Genomic DNA, 20,916 nt, shown 5'->3' on the forward strand with positions numbered 1-20,916 from the left:
ACTGAGAGATTTCGTGATTGTGCCAATTTCTGATGAAGATCTCTCGATTCATGCTTATTAGCGTGTCTTTCTACCTCTGCACAGACACTCTGAAGTTGTGCGTTCTGATCCCGCCGACAAGCTTCTTGGATCCTAGCAGACTTCGCATTAAGAGTCTTCGTATCAGCACCAGAAGCTTTTCAGGCTCCGCCTTTCTCTACAAGCTTTAAGGTTCCTTCGCTCATCCAATGTTGTTCGTTTCCGTTTATGCACGCTAACGGTCTGACTCTTTTAACTGCGGCCATTAACATTCTTGGCCGATCCCACACTGATCGAAGTCTCCGAGCCAGAGTCGACATTCTCCACGATGTCATCTTCTGCTCAAGTGTGGTTAAAACTTCACATTGTCTGTTACTTCTACTTACGGTGATTACAAGTTTCCTAGCTGCTCTTAATTTTTAACTGAACCTTAGTTATCAGAAGCTGATGATCCGACCCGCAATCTGCTCCCGGCAATGTGTGAGTGTCATGATTGAGTCTTCCACCGCGATCCAATCAAGACGTAATCGATTTGATTCCGATAATTGCCATCTGGTGATATCCAGTGTAAAGTCTGCGGCGTGGTTTTCAAAGAACGTATTAGATATCACCAAGTTGTTATCAGCTGCAAATTGGATAAGGCGTTCCCCTCGCTCATTACGTTGTCCTAGACCAAACCTTCCCACACATCGGCTAAGCTGATGAGCGTCTGCACCCACTTTCGCATTGAAATCTCCAAGATGATAAGCATTTCTCTTTTAGCAATTTTTTCGATGGTCTCGAGCTCTCTGTAGAAGACCTCTATTTCACTATCGCTCGCAGAACTAGTGGGTGTATAAACCTGAACAAGGTTTAAATTAATCGGCGTCGCTTTAAGTCTTATTTCGATTATGCGATCGCTTACAGGTTCAATTCCACCACACAGTTCCTTAGATGTTAGGATCAAGAAGGCGACTCCATTTCTGCTGTTGTTGTCGTTTCAGAGAAGTAATGGCGTGAGTCTCGGTGAGAAAATGCCCGTTGTTTTTCAATGTGTCTCACTAATGCCACATATATCCAACTTGCATCTAGCTAGCTCCTTTTCTAGATTTCTAACTTCCGGGCTGAAGAAGACCGCGAACGTTCCACGTCCCCATCCTATGGATCTGTCGCATCTTGATATGGTTTCCAGTAGCATGTTTTCATACGTTGCCTGGTTCTCCTATCCGCATGGCCGGTAACCAATTTCCCACCGTCTGCCCCGGACGCAATACGGCGCCGGTTGCTAAGCGGATCGCATGGCCACCTCTTTAAATTTGTTGTACCTTCATGATGACTTTCTTGGAAAATATGCAGTGGTTTCCCCTTGCTTCTGCTTTATACCTTTCAGGGTTACTTAATCCCTAGGCCGTTATAGCCTCTTCCGACCAGTCGCCCGGTTAGGTGTATGGTTATACCGCCATTGCTCGTCGCCAGGGCCTCGTCAGTTATCCAGCAGGAGCACCACGACATGGTATACGCCATGCGGCGCTATGCAGCGCGTGCAGGAGGTCGACAGTTGGGTCGGATAATGATGGTACTTCCGTTCTCCCTTACTACCTACCGGTAGGGATAGATGGAAATAATATGTCCACTTATCTCCCAGCCCCCACCGGTAGGAACATGTGGATTTTTTTCCAACCATCCATACCTACTAGCTGACCGTGTGGTAGGGACTTGTGGAATATTTTCCAACTATCCATACTAGCTGACCGTTTGGTAGGGACTTGTGGATTTTTTTCCAACTATCCATACTAGCTGACCGTGTGGTAGGGACTTGTGGATTTTTTCCAACTATCCATATTAGCTGACCGTTGGTAGGGACTTGTGGATTTTTTTCCAACTATCCATATTAGCTGACCGTTTGGTAGGGACTTGTGGATTTTTTTCCAACTATCCATACTAGCTGACCGTGTGGTAGGGACTTGTGGATTTTTTTCCAACTATCCATACTAGCTGACCGTGTGGTAGGGACTTGTGGATTTTTTTCCAACTATCCATATTAGCTGACCGTTTGGTAGGGACTTGTGGATTTTTTTCCAACTATCCATACTAGCTGACCGTTGGTAGGACTTGTGGATTTTTTCCAACTATCCATACTAGCTGACCGTTTGGTAGGGACTTGTGATTTTTTTCCAACTATCCATACTAGTGACTGTGTGTAGGGACTTGTGGATTTTTTTCCAACTATCCATACTAGCTGACTGTGTGTAGGGACTTGGATTTTTTTCCAACTCCATACTAGCTGACCGTGTAGGACTTGTGGATTTGTTTCAATATCCATACTAGCTGACCGTGTGGTAGGGACTTGTGGATTTTTTCCAACTATCCATATTAGCTGACCGATGAAATAAAGAAAGAAAGAAGAAAATAATTTATTATAACGCAATGACAACATAATTACCAACTATCCATACTAGCTGACCGTGTGGTAGGGACTTGTGGATTTTTTCCAACCATCCATACTAGCTGACCGTTTGGTAGGGACTTGTGGATTTTTTTCCAACTATCCATACTAGCTGACCGTTTGGTAGGGACTTGTGAATTTTTATCCAACCAACCAACAAACCGACTAATTTAAGAGACTTATGATCTCTCAAACAGAGCTCGAAGCGAGCCTTTTGATTTTTTTGCAATTTACGAGTATTATGTTGAAATTTAACGACATTTTCGGTGAAAAAATTAAAATACTATTGGCCACTTACTTGGCAGGGAACACATTAATCTGGTAATGGCTGACTTTGTGTACAGTCTTATTATCGGTGACGGTTAGTTTTCTCTCGGTCCAGTGCACAGTGCAAGTCACTTCGTCCAGCACCACCTTGGGCCCTCCGGGGAGCTCTAGGCACTGTCCCATCGCTGTCGGCCAGTGCGACTTGCCTTGCATCTAGAAAAAGGGTAGTTATTAGCATTGTGTAATGAGCGAGTAGTTAGATGTTAGAACATCTGATGGAAAGAAAGAAAGAAAGAAAGAAAATACATTTATTCACAACACAGGACAACAATATTATTAGGTACAAAAAAAACAACACAAAGGTATGTGTCATTGCGGTTGTGAATCGGACACTGGCTCAGCATAATGCTGAAGCGTTAAAAACACCCCAGCGCTGATTTTCAGCCAGCACCGTCGGCAACCCTCGGACCGTGATGGCATGATGAACGGTTGTGTTGCTCTGAGGATGAGCTCTGGTGGAATTCGAAATGGGTCAGTCTAGTGTGGTAGTGGTGATAGTTGGGTTTGTGTGATTTGTGTGTGTTCTTAGTGTGAAGATGGAGGAGCTCCATGAACTCACATTTGTTACATAGACTTAGCTATCGTAAGGTAGCTCTGGTGAGCAAAGTAATTGTTTTTAGTTCACTGTTTGTTGTCTTTTACTTGATCCAAGGCCTTTACAAATATGTACTCGAGAACTTACCTCAATTTCGCTACGCAAGCAAACGACGGAAGCGATCTTGTATTCCACTACCGCTTTCCAGAAAATACTATAATCTTGCTCTTCGGGAATCGATGATATTACCAACGGAATGCACCAGGGGGCTAGTTGCTGTTAACAAAATGACAGAAACTGGTAAACCGGCTCCAAAAAGTGACGTAGGTAAATTCATTAAGAATAAAAAAAATGCTTTTTTAATTTATGATAACGAGTTTCTGATGAATAAAAGAGTCGGACAGATAGACAACAATGTACGGGTTCCGTTTTTTGTTTTCTGAGATACAGAACTCTAAAAATGCCACAAACTATTATGTATATTTCGCTACCTTATAGTACGAGGCATTGATATAGGCATCGGGATCGGAGCGGAGCACGACACGGGAATCGTCGTACGGCACGACCGCCGTCACGATGTTGCCGTCGCAATGCCGCATCGCTACCAACTTCGATCGTGTCATGTTCTCTTTACTCTGAAAACACAGACGTTTGAAATTATCCGCTTTTCTTCCGTGTCCTTAGTGACTCCTGCATAAAGGAGCGGCCATACCGCTGCTTAAAAAACGGTGACGGTACGGTATCGCAGTGACGTGCCGTAAACGTCGTTGTTCGGTAGTCCTGACGTTTACGGCACGTCACTGCGATTCCGTATTTTAAGCAGCGGTGCGATAAAAACGGTGCGCATACGATGCGTCAATGCAATTCCGTACCGTGTACAAGTATTCAAATACATATTAGGGTGGATCAACAATTTCTTGTTATTATTCTGTCCCGTCAGCGAGGGGACAAAAGTAGTACAGTTTGTTAGAAGAAATGTTGTGTCACATTATACTAACATGCTTATTAGATGACCAATTTATAGGAGCTTAAAACTACCACAAAACTGTACGTTTGGCATATTTTAATCCTATAAACTTACGATTTAAAGAGTGAGTCAGGAGACCGTAACTATAGCAACGAGTGACAAGAAAAAGTTGATTGACCCATTAACATAACTGAACTAGTACTGAACTAGTCTGCATGTAATTTTTTTTTCTTAAAGTCGCTACGCTCTTGACAGAGTGGTCGTGGTGAGATGAAGTGAACCTTCGTGACGGCTATCTTGGGAAAATGCTGTGGTGGTTACCACACCCTTCTCTTCTGCACCACACAGCTGGAGCCCGGAGTTTTGCCCACTCTCACATTAGGTCCCTTAAGCAGAGTTGTCGCGTGGGTGTCGTAAAATGCGACTAAATCCGAGTTTAGACTTGCAAGAAAAATCGTGCAAGTTGCATTACATTGCGGCGCTCGATTGACCACTACAAACTCGTTGGCTTTGGCCTTGCAATGTAATGCAACTTGCACGATTTTTCTTGCAAGTCTAAACTCGTATTTAGCGAAGAGATGGATCTGCGTCGGGGTAAATTTATTTAAACTAGACAACTACTGTCGCAATCCGCAACAGTGTTTTTTTTATATAAATAACCTAACCATAAAAATTTCATTTGTAATACAAGCATTTTTGCTGACTGTACTTTTTGTTGACTGTACTTGCATCGTCACCCAAACCACATTTGCATACCAAATTTCAAGTCGATGCTATTAACCGTTGAAGAGTTCCGTCCTGCGGAGACGATCCTGGCTGGACTACCAGGATGTCACTACTAGATTATTGTATTGTCACGTGATTTAAGTACATAACTATGGCAAATTTCAAGTCAATCCGACTACTGGAAGTTGGTCGAATTTTACTTGCAAGATTTGACTACAGACAGACAGAAGAAGCTTTCTAAAAATAGGCTCACGTTTGGCCTCAATCACGCTTGATGGAAGGCGAAGATGAGGCCTAAGATGGTGCACGTTTTCCTAGAAGGTGTCTGTTCACTTTGACCTAAAAGATGTCCAGATTAAAGCGCTCCGGAAAAACTGACCTCGGCAGAGTTCCACTCCTTAGCCGTCAGGTTCAAGCCAATTTAATGATAGTTTCGCGTTTACAACTAAAATATTAGTGAATGATACTTGATTTTAAACGTTGTCAATATAGTCTTCTTTTGGGTAGTCAGGTAATGCTCTTTAAAGTAAGGCGAGGAGACAAAATAGTTTAGGGGTGCTATTTAAGAGCAAGGGTAATCGTGTCACTTACTTGTACATCCTGAAACGTCTTCCATTTAGAATCAAGCAGCGTCAATCCACTGGAAGTCCTATTCGTCAACGAGTCGACCAACGTTTGCAAACTCTTCACCTCCTGCGTAAAACTGTTCAGAAGACTCGGGTCTGAAAATAAGTCCCTCTTCGCCGGTCTTTGTATTATTTCTTCCTTTAGCACCGGCCTTACAATCGGTTCAACCTTAGGCATCGGTAGTGGCTTTTTGATAGCACTTTCTGATATCTGTGGCACTTTTATTTCAGGCATAAGAGGTTTTTGTTCTACGGAAAAATCTATGTCTGATAAGAGATCGAAGACTGACGGCTCCGGTTTTTGTTCTGGAGTTTCTACTTTAATCGGTTCCGGTTCCTCTGGAAGTTTCCTTTCCGTTTCTTGAGCCGGAGGAACTTGTTTTGATTCAGGTTTAGGCTCAAAAGTCGGCTGTTGAATTTCCTCTTTGGGAGATGATACTGAAATAAATTGGCGTTTAAAATAAAAGATATCTCGGGAATAAAGTATTTTATTACATCAAAGATTTTATTTACAAATGCATGACACTCCTACTTACCTTGATTGTTAGTTTGTGACACACTAGTGTACTCGGACTGTCCGGACTGCATGTAAGTCGACTGGTTTACATCGGCACCGTAATTCGTTGCCGTCGCTTCAGGGTTGTTCACCACTTGATTTGGTTGGTTAGAGTTTGTGACGTAACCGTACGGTGTATTATAATAGGCTTGGGTATCGCTGGGTTGCGAAGGCACTTGCGGCGTTTCTGAAGGCGATTGGACTGTGTCACAAGCTCCGGCGCTCGTGTAGACTGTTGGTGGATTCCAGTTTGGATCTTTGCTTACTGACTGGGGGTCTGCTGTAGATTGACCTGCGTAGCTAGTATAGGCATTCTGGGAGCCGTAGTTATAGTCGTAGCTGCCTGTAGCTGTGTTATAGTTATACCCCGGGTGGTTTTGGTAGGTAAGTGCGTAGTTGATATTGGTTGGGTCTTGGTAGTAAGTGGAAGTAGCTGGCGCTGTTTCAGGTGGGTTGGACTGAGCGGGAGCATAAGAGGTTGGCTCGTAGCTTTGGTACCCTGGGTAGTTTGTCAAAGCTTCCCCAGTGACGTGAGATTTGATCGGTTGGTCGTACGCGTCTATCTGAGACAGCGCAGGGTTTTGGTCTGGAGGCATGTAACTAGAGTCCACAGACGCGTTAGAGACTGTGGTTGTCGAGTACGCCATAGTTTCAGCGTTGGTATAGATTGTGTACCCTTGGGAAGAGTTTTCATAAGCGCTAGTGTAGCTGTATTGCTGTTCTGGATAGGCTGTTGACACGCTGGAGATAGGAGGTTGGGCATACTGAACGGCTACAGATTCTGTGCTATACGGGTAGTTTAGGACATTGTATTCCGTAGGAGTCTGAACGGAGTGTGTATTAGAATCTTGGCCAGCGTGGCTGTACGTCGCGTTATTAGGGGTGGCGGCTTGAGGATAGTTCACGCTGTAATACGTTTGTGAATAATCTGAATAGCTAGCAGGTTGGTAAGGGGTTTCTTTAGGGCCGGAAACTTGCATCTGCGCGAAATTAGCGCTCAAATCTGTTTGATTCGCGGCACTGTAGGCGGAGACGGTTGAAGGCACTTCAGGGATGGGCGCGATCTGACTGTGTCCATACATGTCGTAGGGATTGTACTGGTTAGGTTGGCTAACACTGCTGGGAACACTTGGGTTCATGTGTGACGCGGTCGGTATATTTTGGTTTAAGTTCATGTTAGGAGCATTCGCTTGGCTGCTTTGTAGATTGTACGCAGCAGCGCTTTGGGAGCCGGTCACTACGGTAGCATTATCTTGAGTAGCAGAGTAGTACGGGTTAGCATAAGACTGAGGGTTGCTCATTTGGTGGGAGTACTGAGGAGGAGTGTATACGGAATAGCCGTACGGGTTCTCTTCAGGTTTTTCGTAGGCTTTTGCGTTATAAGACAAGTTTGAGGGTAAAGGGTATGCCTCGATCTCGCTTTGGGCGTACGGAGAGCCGTAGCGGACGTATGGGTTTGGATTTTGCATGTTTTGCATTTGTGGCATGACCACGCCGTCCGGCAGTTGCATTTGAGTTGGGTCTGCTGTAACAATAATAGAAATATGTCGGTCGGGCTGTTAATAAAAACAAAACTATGAAAAAACTGAAGTGGTAGGTTAGGTACAGTCGAACAAATTGAATCATGACCCAGAGTGGAACCTTTGTGCTACTAATGTCATGTTGACATCTCATACTTTTGTCTAGTGAGATTGATTATAAAAAGGTTCCACCCTGGGTCATGATTCAATTTGTTCGACTGTACATAATTTCTAACGCCTTTTCAATGCAATTTGGAAAGTTGTGACTTAGTGAATAGTTCGTATAGATGGCACCACACGCTATTGATTTATTTATTTATCCATTTATTTTCAGAGAATCAACAGCATGAAGTTATAGAACTTAGAGAACAAGCTTATTCTTATGCACCAATCCTTTTTTTAATTTAGAAACCTAGTTATGTTTGTGAAGAAATGTAACGTTAAGAGATTAGTTTCCGATAACTAAAACAATAGGTTCACCTACCTTCCGAGCCAACGGGCGCGGGTCGCACTCCTGTCGGATAGATCGACTCCGGATAATAAGTGTCCTGAGGCATTGCTTCCATTTGTGCTGCAAAAAAACCCACGTTAAAAATTCGAATACACTTCGACAAAACGCTGTTTTCCCGTGTACACTTCGTGACAATTTAAGGAACAATTTTTACCGGAAGTTGTCATTACCCGGTTGGCAAATCATACATTTAGAAATAAATAAAATTTCTGTGATTATTTTGTAATTAAAATTAGCATATTAGAGAGCATAGTAACGGCATAAATATGTATTTATATTATAGATCAACAATCTTGGTCCGTGCAATAGAGATGTTGACAGCACCAATCAATTGACGAACTTTACGCAATTCTCCCATAGAGTTGGAATGGAAATAGCAACTTATGACGTCACTTGTTCGCACACTCAATCAACTATTTAACTATTTATTTGTTTTAAACCAACAAAAAATCTAACTTTGCAGTTAATCGAAAATTAATCAGGTTTTCAGGGCTAAAATAAAGCGTTTTTTTACTGGAGTCGTGTCTTCGAATTATTTTTTAATGGTGTCAACATCCCTGTTGGATGTATGATGTAGCCAACTACCGAATAAAATCGTGCGTAAGTACCGATCCAATAAAAGCCTTATCGCTGTACATGTAAAGCAGACAATGACAACTCCACCTCTGCTGAATAAAATAATCTAAAAATCGTTCCATAGGTGCTACGAAATGTCGACATGGCGCATGATTTCAGCTGTCGCGTTTTGCCTGGGGTCTAGGGCAGCCAAGACTGCAAATCCGCCACTGGCCTTGATAGAGGTTAAGCACTTACCCGCCGGCGTCTTAGGCAATATCCGCTTCTTCATATAAGGCAGATAATCCTTCAACTTGAGCCCGGAGCCTTCCACCCGCGGCTCCGCGCCGTCAGACTTGGCCGGCGACGCCGGTACCGGAGTAGCGGCTACAAATTAAACACAAACAATGTCATAACAGTTATAGGTAGAGTCATTCACGACGACGCGTGCCCTAGTTCTTATTACAATGTCATTAATGTCTATTTTTGTCAAAATCACGCGTTTTCGTGGATGGAGGTATACAATAGTACAATCTACAAAGGCCAGAAAGTAAGGGGTTGCCGGCCGAATACAATATAGACATTGACTCTCTCTCCTCGCTCTACACTTGGCACTTCACACTCTGAACATCTATCGGAGTGACGTAGCCCTACCAACCTTTATGTACTTTGCTTCGAGCTCTCCCTCTTCGCTTGGTGCTTTGCGAGCAGTGACACTCCCTCTTCGCTCTGCACTTGGCACTTCACACTCTGCACTTCTATCTACTGGGAGTGACGCAGCCCTACCGCTAACCTTTAGCGTGGTTTGCGTGTAGTGACTCTCTCTCCTCGCTCTGCACTTGGCACTTTACACTCTGCACTTCTATCTACTGGGAGTGACGCAGCCCTACCGCTAACCTTTAGCGTGCTTTGCGTGTAGTGACTCTCTCTCCTCGCTCTGCACTTGGCACTTTACACTCTGCACTTCTATCTACTGGGAGTGACGCAGCCCTACCGCTAACCTTTAAGTGAGCTTGGGCACTTACACTCTGTTCTATTACTGGAGTGACGCAGCCCTACCGCTAACCTGCAGCATGACTCTCTCTCCTTGCTCTGCACTTGGCACTTTACACTCTGCACTTCTATCTACTGGAGTGACGCAGCCCTACCGCTATTTAGTCTGCTTGGCGAGCAGTGACTCACTTGGCACTTTACATCTGCACTTCTATCTACTGGGAGTGACGCAGCCCTACCGCTAACCTTTAGTCTGCTTGGCGAGCAGTGACTCTCTCTCCTCGCTCTGCACTTGGCACTTTACACTCTGCACTTCTATCTACTGGGAGTGACGCAGCCCTACCGCTAACCTTTAGTCTGCTTGGCGAGCAGTGACTCTCTCTCCTCGCTCTGCACTTGGCACTTTACACTCTGCACTTCTATCTACTGGGAGTGACGCAGCCCTACCGCTAACCTTTAGTCTACTTGGCGAGCAATGACTCTCTCTCCTCGCTCTGCACTTGGCACTTTACACTCTGCACTTCTATCTACTGGGAGTGACGCAGCCCTACCGCTAACCTTTAGTCTGCTTGGCGAGCAGTGACTCTCTCTCCTCGCTCTGCACTTGGCACTTTACACTCTGCACTTCTATCTACTGGGAGTGACGCAGCCCTACCGCTAACCTTTAGTCTGCTTGGCGAGCATTGACTCTCTCTCCTCGCTCTGCACTTGGCACGTGCCGCGTAGCCGCGTCAGCAGCTGGCCCACGTTGTGTGACAGTTTCTTGTAGAACTCCAAACCCTTCTGGCACTTCCCCAGCAGCTCGCCGTACGTGTCGTAGGAGGTTATGAGGGCTGCAACCGAATGACAGTATTAAGTACTGTGTTTCAAATGACATTAGGATTGAATTTGCTGATTATTTCATTGTCAGTGGCGAATGTTGCTATTGTAACACTTTTGGCAGTTTAGATGTTGTTTACGTATAGAACTTGTTTTAGAATGTATGTGTGTAGGTACATATTTTTTTTTACAACATTGAATTAATTTCGTGAAAAACATTATTTACTAAATATACAGACTATTTGAACTTATAATTTTATTTCAGAAAATAACACATTTAAACAATTTACTAGGTAGTTGTAGTATTGGTGCTACAGACTGTACTACACAGAATATATTTTTTTTTTTTGTTACCGTTGATAGTCCCTTCTCGCTTCCGCAGTAGCTCCGACAGCATCCGACGCGACTCTCCGTACGACGCGTACAGCGAAGTCAGTCGGTTGATGATGTTCTCTTGCGCCGCCAAATTAGTCTCTATTATTTTCACCTGAATCAAAGAGCGCATCGTCTGGTTAGATTATTGTGCACGTCTGTCTCTTTCTAGTACCGATGTCTTATGGCACCGAGGGCTGCGCATGTTTAACATTATTATAGCATCGTAACACTGATTTCAAAGACTATCAGACTTAATATGAATCAAGTAAGTAAATAATAATAATTCTTTCTTACCAATATTATAAATGCAAAAGTTTGTATGTGTGTGTGTATATATATGGCTGGAGATATTTGGATCAAATTTGTTACGTTAGATAGCTAGAGATCCGGAATAACACATAGGATACTTTTTATGCTTGGCCCGAATAGCAACTCGTCAACATACACGTCACCTGTCGCTCCATCGTCACAAGAACCCACCTGCGACTCGTGCTTGGCGAGCTCCCTTGCGAACAGCTGGTCGCGAGGCTCGGAGCCGCGCGCGAGCAGCCGCGCTGTGACGTCATCGGCCGCCACCGCCGCCCGCAGCGCCGCCACCAGAGAGTCCCGCTGTGTTTGCATCTCGCGCGCCTTGCCCACCACGCGACGCATCTCGCTCATCGCCTCCCGGTCGAGACCCTCTGCGAAAAAGTCGCGGGTGAGCGGAGCGTTTTCAGATTATCCGATCCGATATCGGGGCAAGTAAAATGTATGAAATATGTACGTGTCTTTCATATATATCGGATATCTGAGCCGACACCGATATGTTGGCGGCACCATCGGACGCCCGTGGGCTGTCGGACGATAATGTTTGTATGTGTGCTACACGTGTATCAAAATTAATCTCTGTGTGCGCACCGCCTGGTGCCGCCCGATGAGGTTGTCTCCTCTCCTGTCCTCTCCCAGAAGCACAAATTTGTGCCTAAAATAGATTTTTCGAAAATCCCACGACCTTGAGCGCTTTTTGTTTCGCTATTTCCCACGGGCACAAATTTGAGCCCGCGATTTGATATACCGTAGCTTCCCAAAGGCACACATTTGCGACCGAATTTTTTCCTCGTAAATGATCATACGTCCTTGCTAATTGTTACATATTTGCTGTGACTTATTTTTCAAAAGTGTTTTTCAATAAAAAGACACGTCAAGATCGCTTACCTTCTTTCTAATGCTAAAAAAATGAAGTATACCTCCTCTTAAGTACTTAGTACCTTGGCGGCATAACTTATACAACATGAAATTATAAGACGATATCCCCAAAATCACTCACCAATATTATCAATAGTTGGTATCCGACTTTGTAGAACATCTAGCGGCAGAGCAAGTTGCCTCAAGTTAGCAATATGCAGCGTCATAGCTTTGTGCAACACTTGGTTGGACTCGTTCGTTCGCGCATGCGCCTCCTGGTACTTATGGTACTCGCGTGACAACTCTGTCTGCACTATGGAAGGCGGCCGCGGACCCATTACCTTCTGGTATTCTTTTTCTTTCAATGTCTCTTCCTGTAATTGAAACCGGTTATTGGTTATGCATGGCTCAAGTTACGAGTGCCTGTTTTGAAATTCGAAAGCGAAAGAGTCTAGGGAAGATAGAATCCTAAGCGTAGCGAGAGTTGCAAGGCGTGAAACGACTCACAGAGAATAGCAATTAAAATAAAATTATTTTTACTTTTTCATTGAAAGAAAAAGCTTACAGCAAAGTTCTTGTTTTAGTTTGTTGAAAGGTTTGTTTGTGGTTTTGTTACACGTAACCAGTTCCACGGATTTGGGAATCTTTTTAATCTTTTACTTTTTAGATATCCCGCGACAATCATTTGTATTCCCATAAGTAAATTTTAAAATTACAGCAAATGCCCAATATTACCTGTATAAGAGCCTTGATCTCGGCGAGCGACCCCTCAACGTCGCTTATTATTTCCGCCAGGTTATTCATTGAGTCCACCAGAGTCTGTATAATTTCTGTTTTGGCATTCATAGCTGCACACCTGTCCACGATCTCCTGAGGTATTCTTGTGAAAAATAAAATAAAATCAAAAGATTACCAAGAACGAGTCGGACTACATAGTACTGTTGTCAATTGTATTAGGATATTAGTACAGTCACCTGCATTATTATTTGCCACAGTAGAGCGTGCAAAAATATCTAACACGTCCTACCGGCATTGGTGACTGTACGAGATCTATCAACCCGGCCAATGGAACCGACAATTTTCTTTTTTTTGTAACTGGGATGGTTAAAAGCCTATACGTGTACCTAAGTGCCATTGTACAGTCGCGGAATGCAAAGGTTGACCACCTTAAGGTCCGTTGTTGCTTGCTCAGTATAACTGCTTTATCGACCGAGTATGACATATTCCGTCATAAATGTCATATTGTCATTCAAAAAGGTAACATTTGCTTGCAACGTGTAAACGAATTTACTTGAAAACTGGTCAACCTTTTCATTCCGCCACTATACATAATGACGTAAAAAAACTAGCAATCAGATACAGAACAGTGTAAGGTGACTCGGGGCTATTGTAGCTGGGGGGATATTGTATCTGAGCCGTCTGATGGCGTCCATACGGCGCCATGTTCTTCTCGGCCATTTTACGTTGTGTTCGCCAGAAGACAGTCTTCACACAACTGAACACACATGAACATGGCGAACATGGCGTCCTTTAGGACGCCATCAGACGGCTCAGATACAATATCCCCCCAGCTACAATAGCCCCGGGTCACCTTAACCTCCTGAGTCCTGACATTTTTTAACAAACTTAGCGTTTAAGACCTAGACGTGGTAGATTTGCTTTGTTATTTTGGATATTATTTCAAAATTCTTAGAATTCTTTATTCAATGAACAATTTGTACTTTATAAAATACATTCGGCCGCTATTCTAAGTGTTAATTAGTCCTTTATAAAGTACGCGAGGACTTAGGAGGTTAAGTAATTTAATTTCTCAAAAAATCGCATTCATAAAAGTGTGCCGTGATGTTCCAAACGTTCTAAGAGTTCAAAGCACCACACGTAAACAGTTAGATAAGTATGTTTATCTTACAACTGATACCATTCACCCAAACAATGCCAAACCTCACTCAGACGGTAACAAGTGAGTCACACAAATCCAATATACCTAATGCGTCATTACTGAGAAACCTTATGAGTTGTATAGTGACAGTACATTGTAATATAAAGTAGCTGCAAAATTTGTACCCTATCGCTTTACAAGTATGTTAATTCGACAAAATATAAAAATGATTCGCTACTTTGACGCTGACTATAGACTGCGTTTACAATAGCGCCGTCGACGCGCGACACGCACGCGAGTTGTACGGCTGCTCTATGGAAAGAAAACCGCTCTGTCAACGCGCGTCGACGGCGCGTTTAAAAAACGCGGTGTGCATAAACCCTATGATAATGATAAATGCAAATTATGTTAAAACAGAAAAATACACGAAGGGCAAATGCATCGCTAGGTGAAGGCATAAAATACTCGTATAATAATTAGTAAGTATTTTCTTATCACTAATGAGCATGTGCGTAATGGTAGCAATCAATTTTCACAAGGTTCTTACACCCGTATCTGATCCACATGTCTAGAAATCTCAAACTCAATAATCAATCAAATAAAGTAAATTTCTCTAAAAAACTAGTGGCCTGACTATTACTTTTTAGTTTTAAAATTAATTCATCAAGAATTTTAATTAATTTATTATGCGCGGTAAAACAATGTAAAAGGTTTTTTAATTTCTGACGTAAATTGCTTTTGACTCATACATAAATATTTATATTTATATTTGGATGTTCAAAATTGGCAAAAGAAGGTTAAAAAGTAGAAGGTGAGTTTGTTAACCCCCGACGCAAAAAGGGAGTGTGTTATAAGTTTGACCACTATACACTTAGTGGTCTGTGTGTGTGTGTGTGTGTGTGTGTGTGTGTGTGTGTGTGTGTGTGTGTGTGTGTGTGTGTGTGCTCTGTCTGTGTGTGTGTGTGTGTCTGTCTGTGTGCGGGTGTACCGATTTGAATGCGGTCTTTTTTATTTGAAAGCAGGTTTTTCTAGCGATGGTTCTTATTTAATGTCTCTCTTGAATAAGTACGTCATTTTACTCTTCAAGTTTGTGAATTTTACAATTTGTTCTTGCTGTGTATGACAAAACACTAGGTAGTTAGTTCCCACCAATGAATGAACTGAGCCATCTGTCCTAGAATACTTGTTCAATACTCACTTCTGATCAGAATCCAGGACTTCCAGTTGGTCCAGCTGCAGTGACGACATGAACTCGATCAGCTCTGTGTTTTTGGCATCCACTTGGCTTGTGACTTGGCGGAGAAGCTTGGCTTTCTCTTCAGAGTATACGGAGGAAGCCTCGTGGGCACCAATTGGTATCAGGCGGGAGAACACGTCGGGGCCCGATATCTTGAAGGGCAAAACAGATACATTTATTTACTAATTTAGTCTTAAGTCAACGATTACTAACATACTATGGATCTACTGGTCTGAAATGAAGAATTTTAATTTTTTTATTTGTTATTTTATTATAAAATCTTTCTAGCTTGTCAGTCAAGCTAAAAAGACGTAAGACCTTGCAGCGTTTATAATTTAGATCAGAGATGTTATGGAGGTTCGGTACCGATTTCGAAGTCGGACGGAACTTTCGATTGATTCCAAATCGATTCCGACGCCATTATATCGGGTCGCAGCTCCAACGCAACCCGAAACCTAATATTCGTCTTTTCTCAAAGAGCCGGCAACGCACCTATAGTGTGTACATCGGTGGGCCACCTTGTGACCCACCTGCTCAATTTCCCCCTACCAATTTAAAAAAAAAACACCCGCTTTACATACTTTAGTTGAGCTTATGAATACTGGCCAAGCCTTGGCAACCATGTAAAGATGTCTATTTAGGCAAATATAAAACAATTTACCTGAGGATCATCAAAATTGATAGCCAGCGCTTTCACCAAGCAAACCGGCTTCATATCTGCCAGCAAATCCTTATCTGGCACTTCTTCGTGATAAATGAACTCATTCTCATTCTTGGCCGCTTTCCGTTTGCCTTCCACAACGTCGTTGGTGAACGTCAGGGCCTCCTCAGTGACCTGGACTGGTTCTATGTATTTGGCCAGTTTCTGGGCTTCAGCAAGCTTATCCGCCGCTTGCTGGTAGAAAGCTACGCGTTCGCCCATTTTCTGTTGCTCTTCGGCATGCATTCCTGTATAAATTTAGATTGGGGAAGTTTTAAAGACATTTTATACCTATGTACTAACCCATTTTTACTAAGGATTCGTTTTTTTTTACATTCATTATGTGCTTGTTATTAGTGATGTAACGAATGTCATTTTTTGAACATTCGCGAATGCGAATGCGAATATCTACTACCGACATATATTCAGTTTTTTCGTTTTGGCGCCAAATTGTCTATGGCAGTCTCGTTCGAACGAAGTGCGTTCAGTTTGTACTTTGTTCCGAGAATTACCCAGTTTATACGAACGCATCGCAAAGTAAATAAATAAATAATACCAAAATAAGTGAAGACTGATAATGTGATTACGAGATTAAGTTATTTTTTTGTATAAAAAACATAAGAAATTAATGTATTTTGATTTTATTAACCTATCTATTATCTAATAATTGTATTTTTATCTGATATTCATATTCGCAAAACATTCGCAGAAATTTTGCGAATGCGAATGCGAATATTCGTTACATCACTACTTGTAGCCTAAATTGAAGAAAGAAATTTTGAGTTTGAATAGTATTTTTTAGTTTAATAATCTGTGCCTCCTGTCACAGGCTTTATCAAGCTTAAAAGGAGGCTCCAGCCATTAAACAATGTTATGTACAACTTGTTATTGAAAATAAATATTTTTTAATTTTTAATTTGGATGACTGTTTCCATAAATAAACAGAAATATATAAGAGAAGTTTTCTTCATTTATTCACTTTTATTACTAAATAGGGCTTTTCGTAACACATAGGAAATGGCAACGCTTGAGAGCTCTAATTAATTTACGAATTATGTATTGATGGCGCCATTCAACAATTCCTCATACACTGTGTCTATTTAATTTAATTTCCACAACTTGTGCATTTGAATAAGTATGTTTTCTTTCCGAGTAGATAAAGTAAAAGTAATCCAAAACAACAATCATGGTTTTTGTAAAAAAAAAACATTCAATTTAAAACATGATGGAATAATGAAAACCCAGAAGGTAGAAGACTTGTCCCATTTGTTGTTGGAATGTGCTCTGAACTCAGACTTGAGGAGAAGGGTTCTTGGGGGTTTGGGCCCCATGCACAATGGCCAGGTCAATTGTTCGCACTCAGAGCCAGCATCTCACAAAGCCAATTGCATTTACCACTTTTTTAATATGTCCCTTGTGTAGGGAAAATGAGCGAGCACCCATGAGGCTCACATGATCACCTGGAGTGTTCAAAGCCTCAACAAAAAGAAGAAAATAACAATAATAATAATAATAAAAACCAATCCACCCTGGTATAAATATAATATGCTACACTAAACTACTCATATAATTCAATTAGTCTTGGATTAAATTATTTCAATTAAAAATAAGGCCATCACTAATACTCCTCTATACCTTGATACAAGCAGACAATGCATCCAATATAATGCAACTTGAATGTGAGGTAGCGGTGCCACTGGTTGTAACGCTTGGTGTAAACAATTTCATGAATATTGTCCGTTCCAGCAGATGGTCCGAGGTGGGCTAGCGAGTTCCTGTAGAAGAACATCACTTGGGTGGCAACAGAACCTGTCAAAGATATGAATGTTTAAGGAAAAATTCCAAAAAGTGTCTTAACAAATCATAAAATTAATTTCTAAATAAATCTATTGAGACAGACATTATTTTGTGAAAGTCATCAATATACTACATACACAGCCTTACAGATTATTGATAAATATTCTTAGCAACATTTCCTTACCAATTACACTGGGTTTCCTCGTATCCTGTATGCTTTTATCAAGGATACACTCCTGAGCTTGCGCAAAGCAGATCTCCTGTAGCAACATTACAATCTCTGTAGATATATCTACCCCTGTTGGCTGAGGATATTGCTCTCTCACCACCTGAAATGCCCAGGCAGCATTCTGGAAGTGTGTGCACGCTGCTTTGAGGCTTTCAGCAGATGTACGAGGCTCTGCAGCGCCTAATTGCGTGTGTAGGGCCCCAATGTTGTATAAAATGCAAGCCATTTCAAAACGAATGTCTGCTAGTGGACATGTCATGTTGGCATACAAATCTTTCCTAAAATAGAATGAGAAAATAGTTTTTATATTTTATTTATTATGTACTTTTTATTATGTATTGTTCTTATGAGTTAATAAAGCATCTCTAAACCTAAACCTATATGTTAGACACTTTACATGCTTACATATATTATGTTGTTCACAAGACTAGATTAAAGCAGGAAGGTAAATACTTATCAGAAAAGTAACAATAATGTTAATAATACTTAATAACATATCCCTTGCCAGGGCAACAATCAAAATAATAATACAAAACAAGCTGACACCAATTAAAAAAAAACATTTAAAATGTATTTAATAAACTTCAAAATTGGTCAAGTGGTCAATTGCAATGTTATGATGCTGGAAAATTCTGCGAGTCATTGTCCTAACTAAAACAAAGTTCTAGATTAATCTTGTTCATACCAGGAGTAAGTACAAGCAGCAGGTTGTCCTTTACCCATGGGGAATCTGCTCTGAATCGCTCTGAGTTGGCAAAAGTATCTATATAGAGAACTCAAGCCTGCTTCGTCGGAGGAAGGCCTTACGGCGGCCGAACGCAAGCTCTCCAACTGGTGAATCTCATTACTATAGCTCTCAGGGTCTTCCTTATACGCATCCGCTATGTACTGAAACAATCAATCAACCATGAAAACAAAGAAAAGCCTTTCGTCTTTATCGCGACGAGATTATAAATGTTACACCACCCACTGACCTGCTTGAGTTTGGGACCAAAATGAGTACCCTCCGCGCTTGTCTTTAGTTTAAAACTTATCAAAGGCAACTTCGGAACCGCCTCCATTGTTTACACGACTATTTGTTGGCTGATTACATGTAAATCACTTGGAAAACAATTTCATCACAAATTAGTTTGAGCTGTCATTTTTTTGTTTGATTGATTGATTTGGGTTTAGGAGTGAGTGATGAATGAATGAATGAATGAATGAATTAAACGTTTTTTATCAATAAGGTCTGTGGTTTCATGGTAGTTTCATTTCTTTGCACATGACAGTAAATTACTTATCTGTGGCATAGGCTGATGGCCGTGTTACGTACGAATGCATTTTAAAAAAAATATTTTTTTACAAACTCAATACCTACGAAATCACCATCTATTCTATGAAACAAAGACAAAGACAATAAGTTGACTTGAATCTTCCATTATGAATAGAATTTGGAAGGATTTGCCTTTACACAGCTAGTAGTAGGGTAGCTTCATCTTCACTGAACAATATTCGCATCAAAAACATGCTGTAAAGTAAATAAATGTCTGTATTTTTCTCTTTCAGTCTCTTTCTCTATATTATCTTTAATTTTAATACCAAAAGCTATTTTTCTAGCATACAATTAGACAGCTTTTTTGCAAGTTCTGAACCTGCACTTCACCTTTATGACCAATTGTTTTGGTAGAAAACAATTTATTGAAGTTTGGTCGTGAAACATGATCTAAGTTAGACATTTCGATACTACTAAACCAAACTTAATGATGTTGTGAGTTTTTTCTCAAAAATAGTAATTCTCATGAAGCTACGAACAAATAAAAATCAGGAATTGTAACTGCGCTATAAGCATGCATACCGTGTCTTAAGCGTGTCCTGCGCTAAGGTGCGCATGCGCGTCATTTCATTATGACTGACATTTATTTTGCAAGTTTAGTGAGCTCACGTCAAATTTTCGCACTTTTGATTGTGAACAGCTCTAAATTATCATGCCAACGTGTCAAAGTGTGTAACGAAGTGGTGCAGGAACAATGCAAAATTAAAATGTCCAAGGATCACTTTCCACTAATAAGTAGTCGTAAAAATAGATATATATTTAAAAATGTTCAAATACATTATCAGTTGGAGATGGTCAGTATTTATGCAAAATCAAGTTAGTGTAAATGACAGTTTTCTCACCCCTCTTCATACTTTATTTTTTCCTGTATCACCCAAACAATAGGTACAAACAGTCTTTATATTTTCTGACAGCCAAACTCAAATATATCACCATTAGTGAAAGCTTTTCGTTGATTTTGTTTTTTTTATGATTTTTAGTGTGAATAATATAAGATACAATAGTATGTCAACTGCTCATCACCTTTATCGAAAGATTGCTTTTTCCGATGCAGAGATGTTCATTATTCAAAAGTCCTGGTGCTTCACCATCCGTTCCATTTCACCATATGCATTACGAGGAGCATAAATTGCTTAGCAACTGTGTTGTGTGTTGAAATTAAACCCGTTGAATACTTGTTATTGAGTAGTACCTTAAGTTAGGTAACCTAACTCCGGTGGTCAACTGTGGTCTCCACTTGTCTTTATCATTAGTTCCACTTCACCAAATGATGATGTTCAAGAGCAAATGCACGAGTTACTACTAAATATATGCAAATTACCATAGGTGTCCCTACAATATTTGAAGAGCTCCCTCAATTTCCTTAGAATCCTATCATCAAATCCCGATTTCGTGCATATGGGACCTAATTAGAGGTATTCCTATACAAATGATTTTTTTTTTAAATTGGTTCATAAATGATGGAGTTCTGAGGTAACAACCAAAAAAATACAACCGAAACCTCCTCCTTTTCCTTTAAGTCGCTTCAAAAAGCAAGCTGTCATTATCAATATATGACACGTAATTGAAACGTTAGATGTAAGAAGTAATCGTTATTTGTGCATCTGACATTGCATCACGCAAGCCAACCAATCCCTGCATT

General features: G+C 41.3%; 1 protein-coding gene across 1 annotated transcript in view; it reads right to left on the reverse strand.

Annotated features, from left to right (window-relative positions):
* Positions 1 to 19,133, reverse strand: part of mop (tyrosine-protein phosphatase non-receptor type protein myopic) — a gene marked incomplete in the record, with an annotated part of 20,847 nt that extends 1,714 nt beyond the window's left edge. The window contains 18 exon segments of the mRNA XM_074086131.1: positions 2,742 to 2,923; positions 3,453 to 3,581; positions 3,797 to 3,940; positions 5,590 to 6,062; positions 6,161 to 7,705; positions 8,185 to 8,271; positions 9,025 to 9,153; positions 10,422 to 10,592; positions 10,933 to 11,065; positions 11,434 to 11,633; positions 12,260 to 12,491; positions 12,853 to 12,997; positions 15,195 to 15,385; positions 15,895 to 16,181; positions 17,569 to 17,742; positions 17,915 to 18,237; positions 18,645 to 18,847; positions 18,934 to 19,133. Of these exon segments, the coding sequence (XP_073942232.1) occupies positions 2,742 to 2,923; positions 3,453 to 3,581; positions 3,797 to 3,940; positions 5,590 to 6,062; positions 6,161 to 7,705; positions 8,185 to 8,271; positions 9,025 to 9,153; positions 10,422 to 10,592; positions 10,933 to 11,065; positions 11,434 to 11,633; positions 12,260 to 12,491; positions 12,853 to 12,997; positions 15,195 to 15,385; positions 15,895 to 16,181; positions 17,569 to 17,742; positions 17,915 to 18,237; positions 18,645 to 18,847; positions 18,934 to 19,020 (4,835 nt within the window).
* Positions 19,134 to 20,916: the final 1,783 nt, after the last annotated feature.

The sequence above is a fragment of the Choristoneura fumiferana genome, chromosome 3 (assembly GCF_025370935.1).
Source record: "Choristoneura fumiferana chromosome 3, NRCan_CFum_1, whole genome shotgun sequence".
In the NCBI taxonomy this organism is placed as follows: Eukaryota; Metazoa; Arthropoda; class Insecta; order Lepidoptera; family Tortricidae; genus Choristoneura; species Choristoneura fumiferana.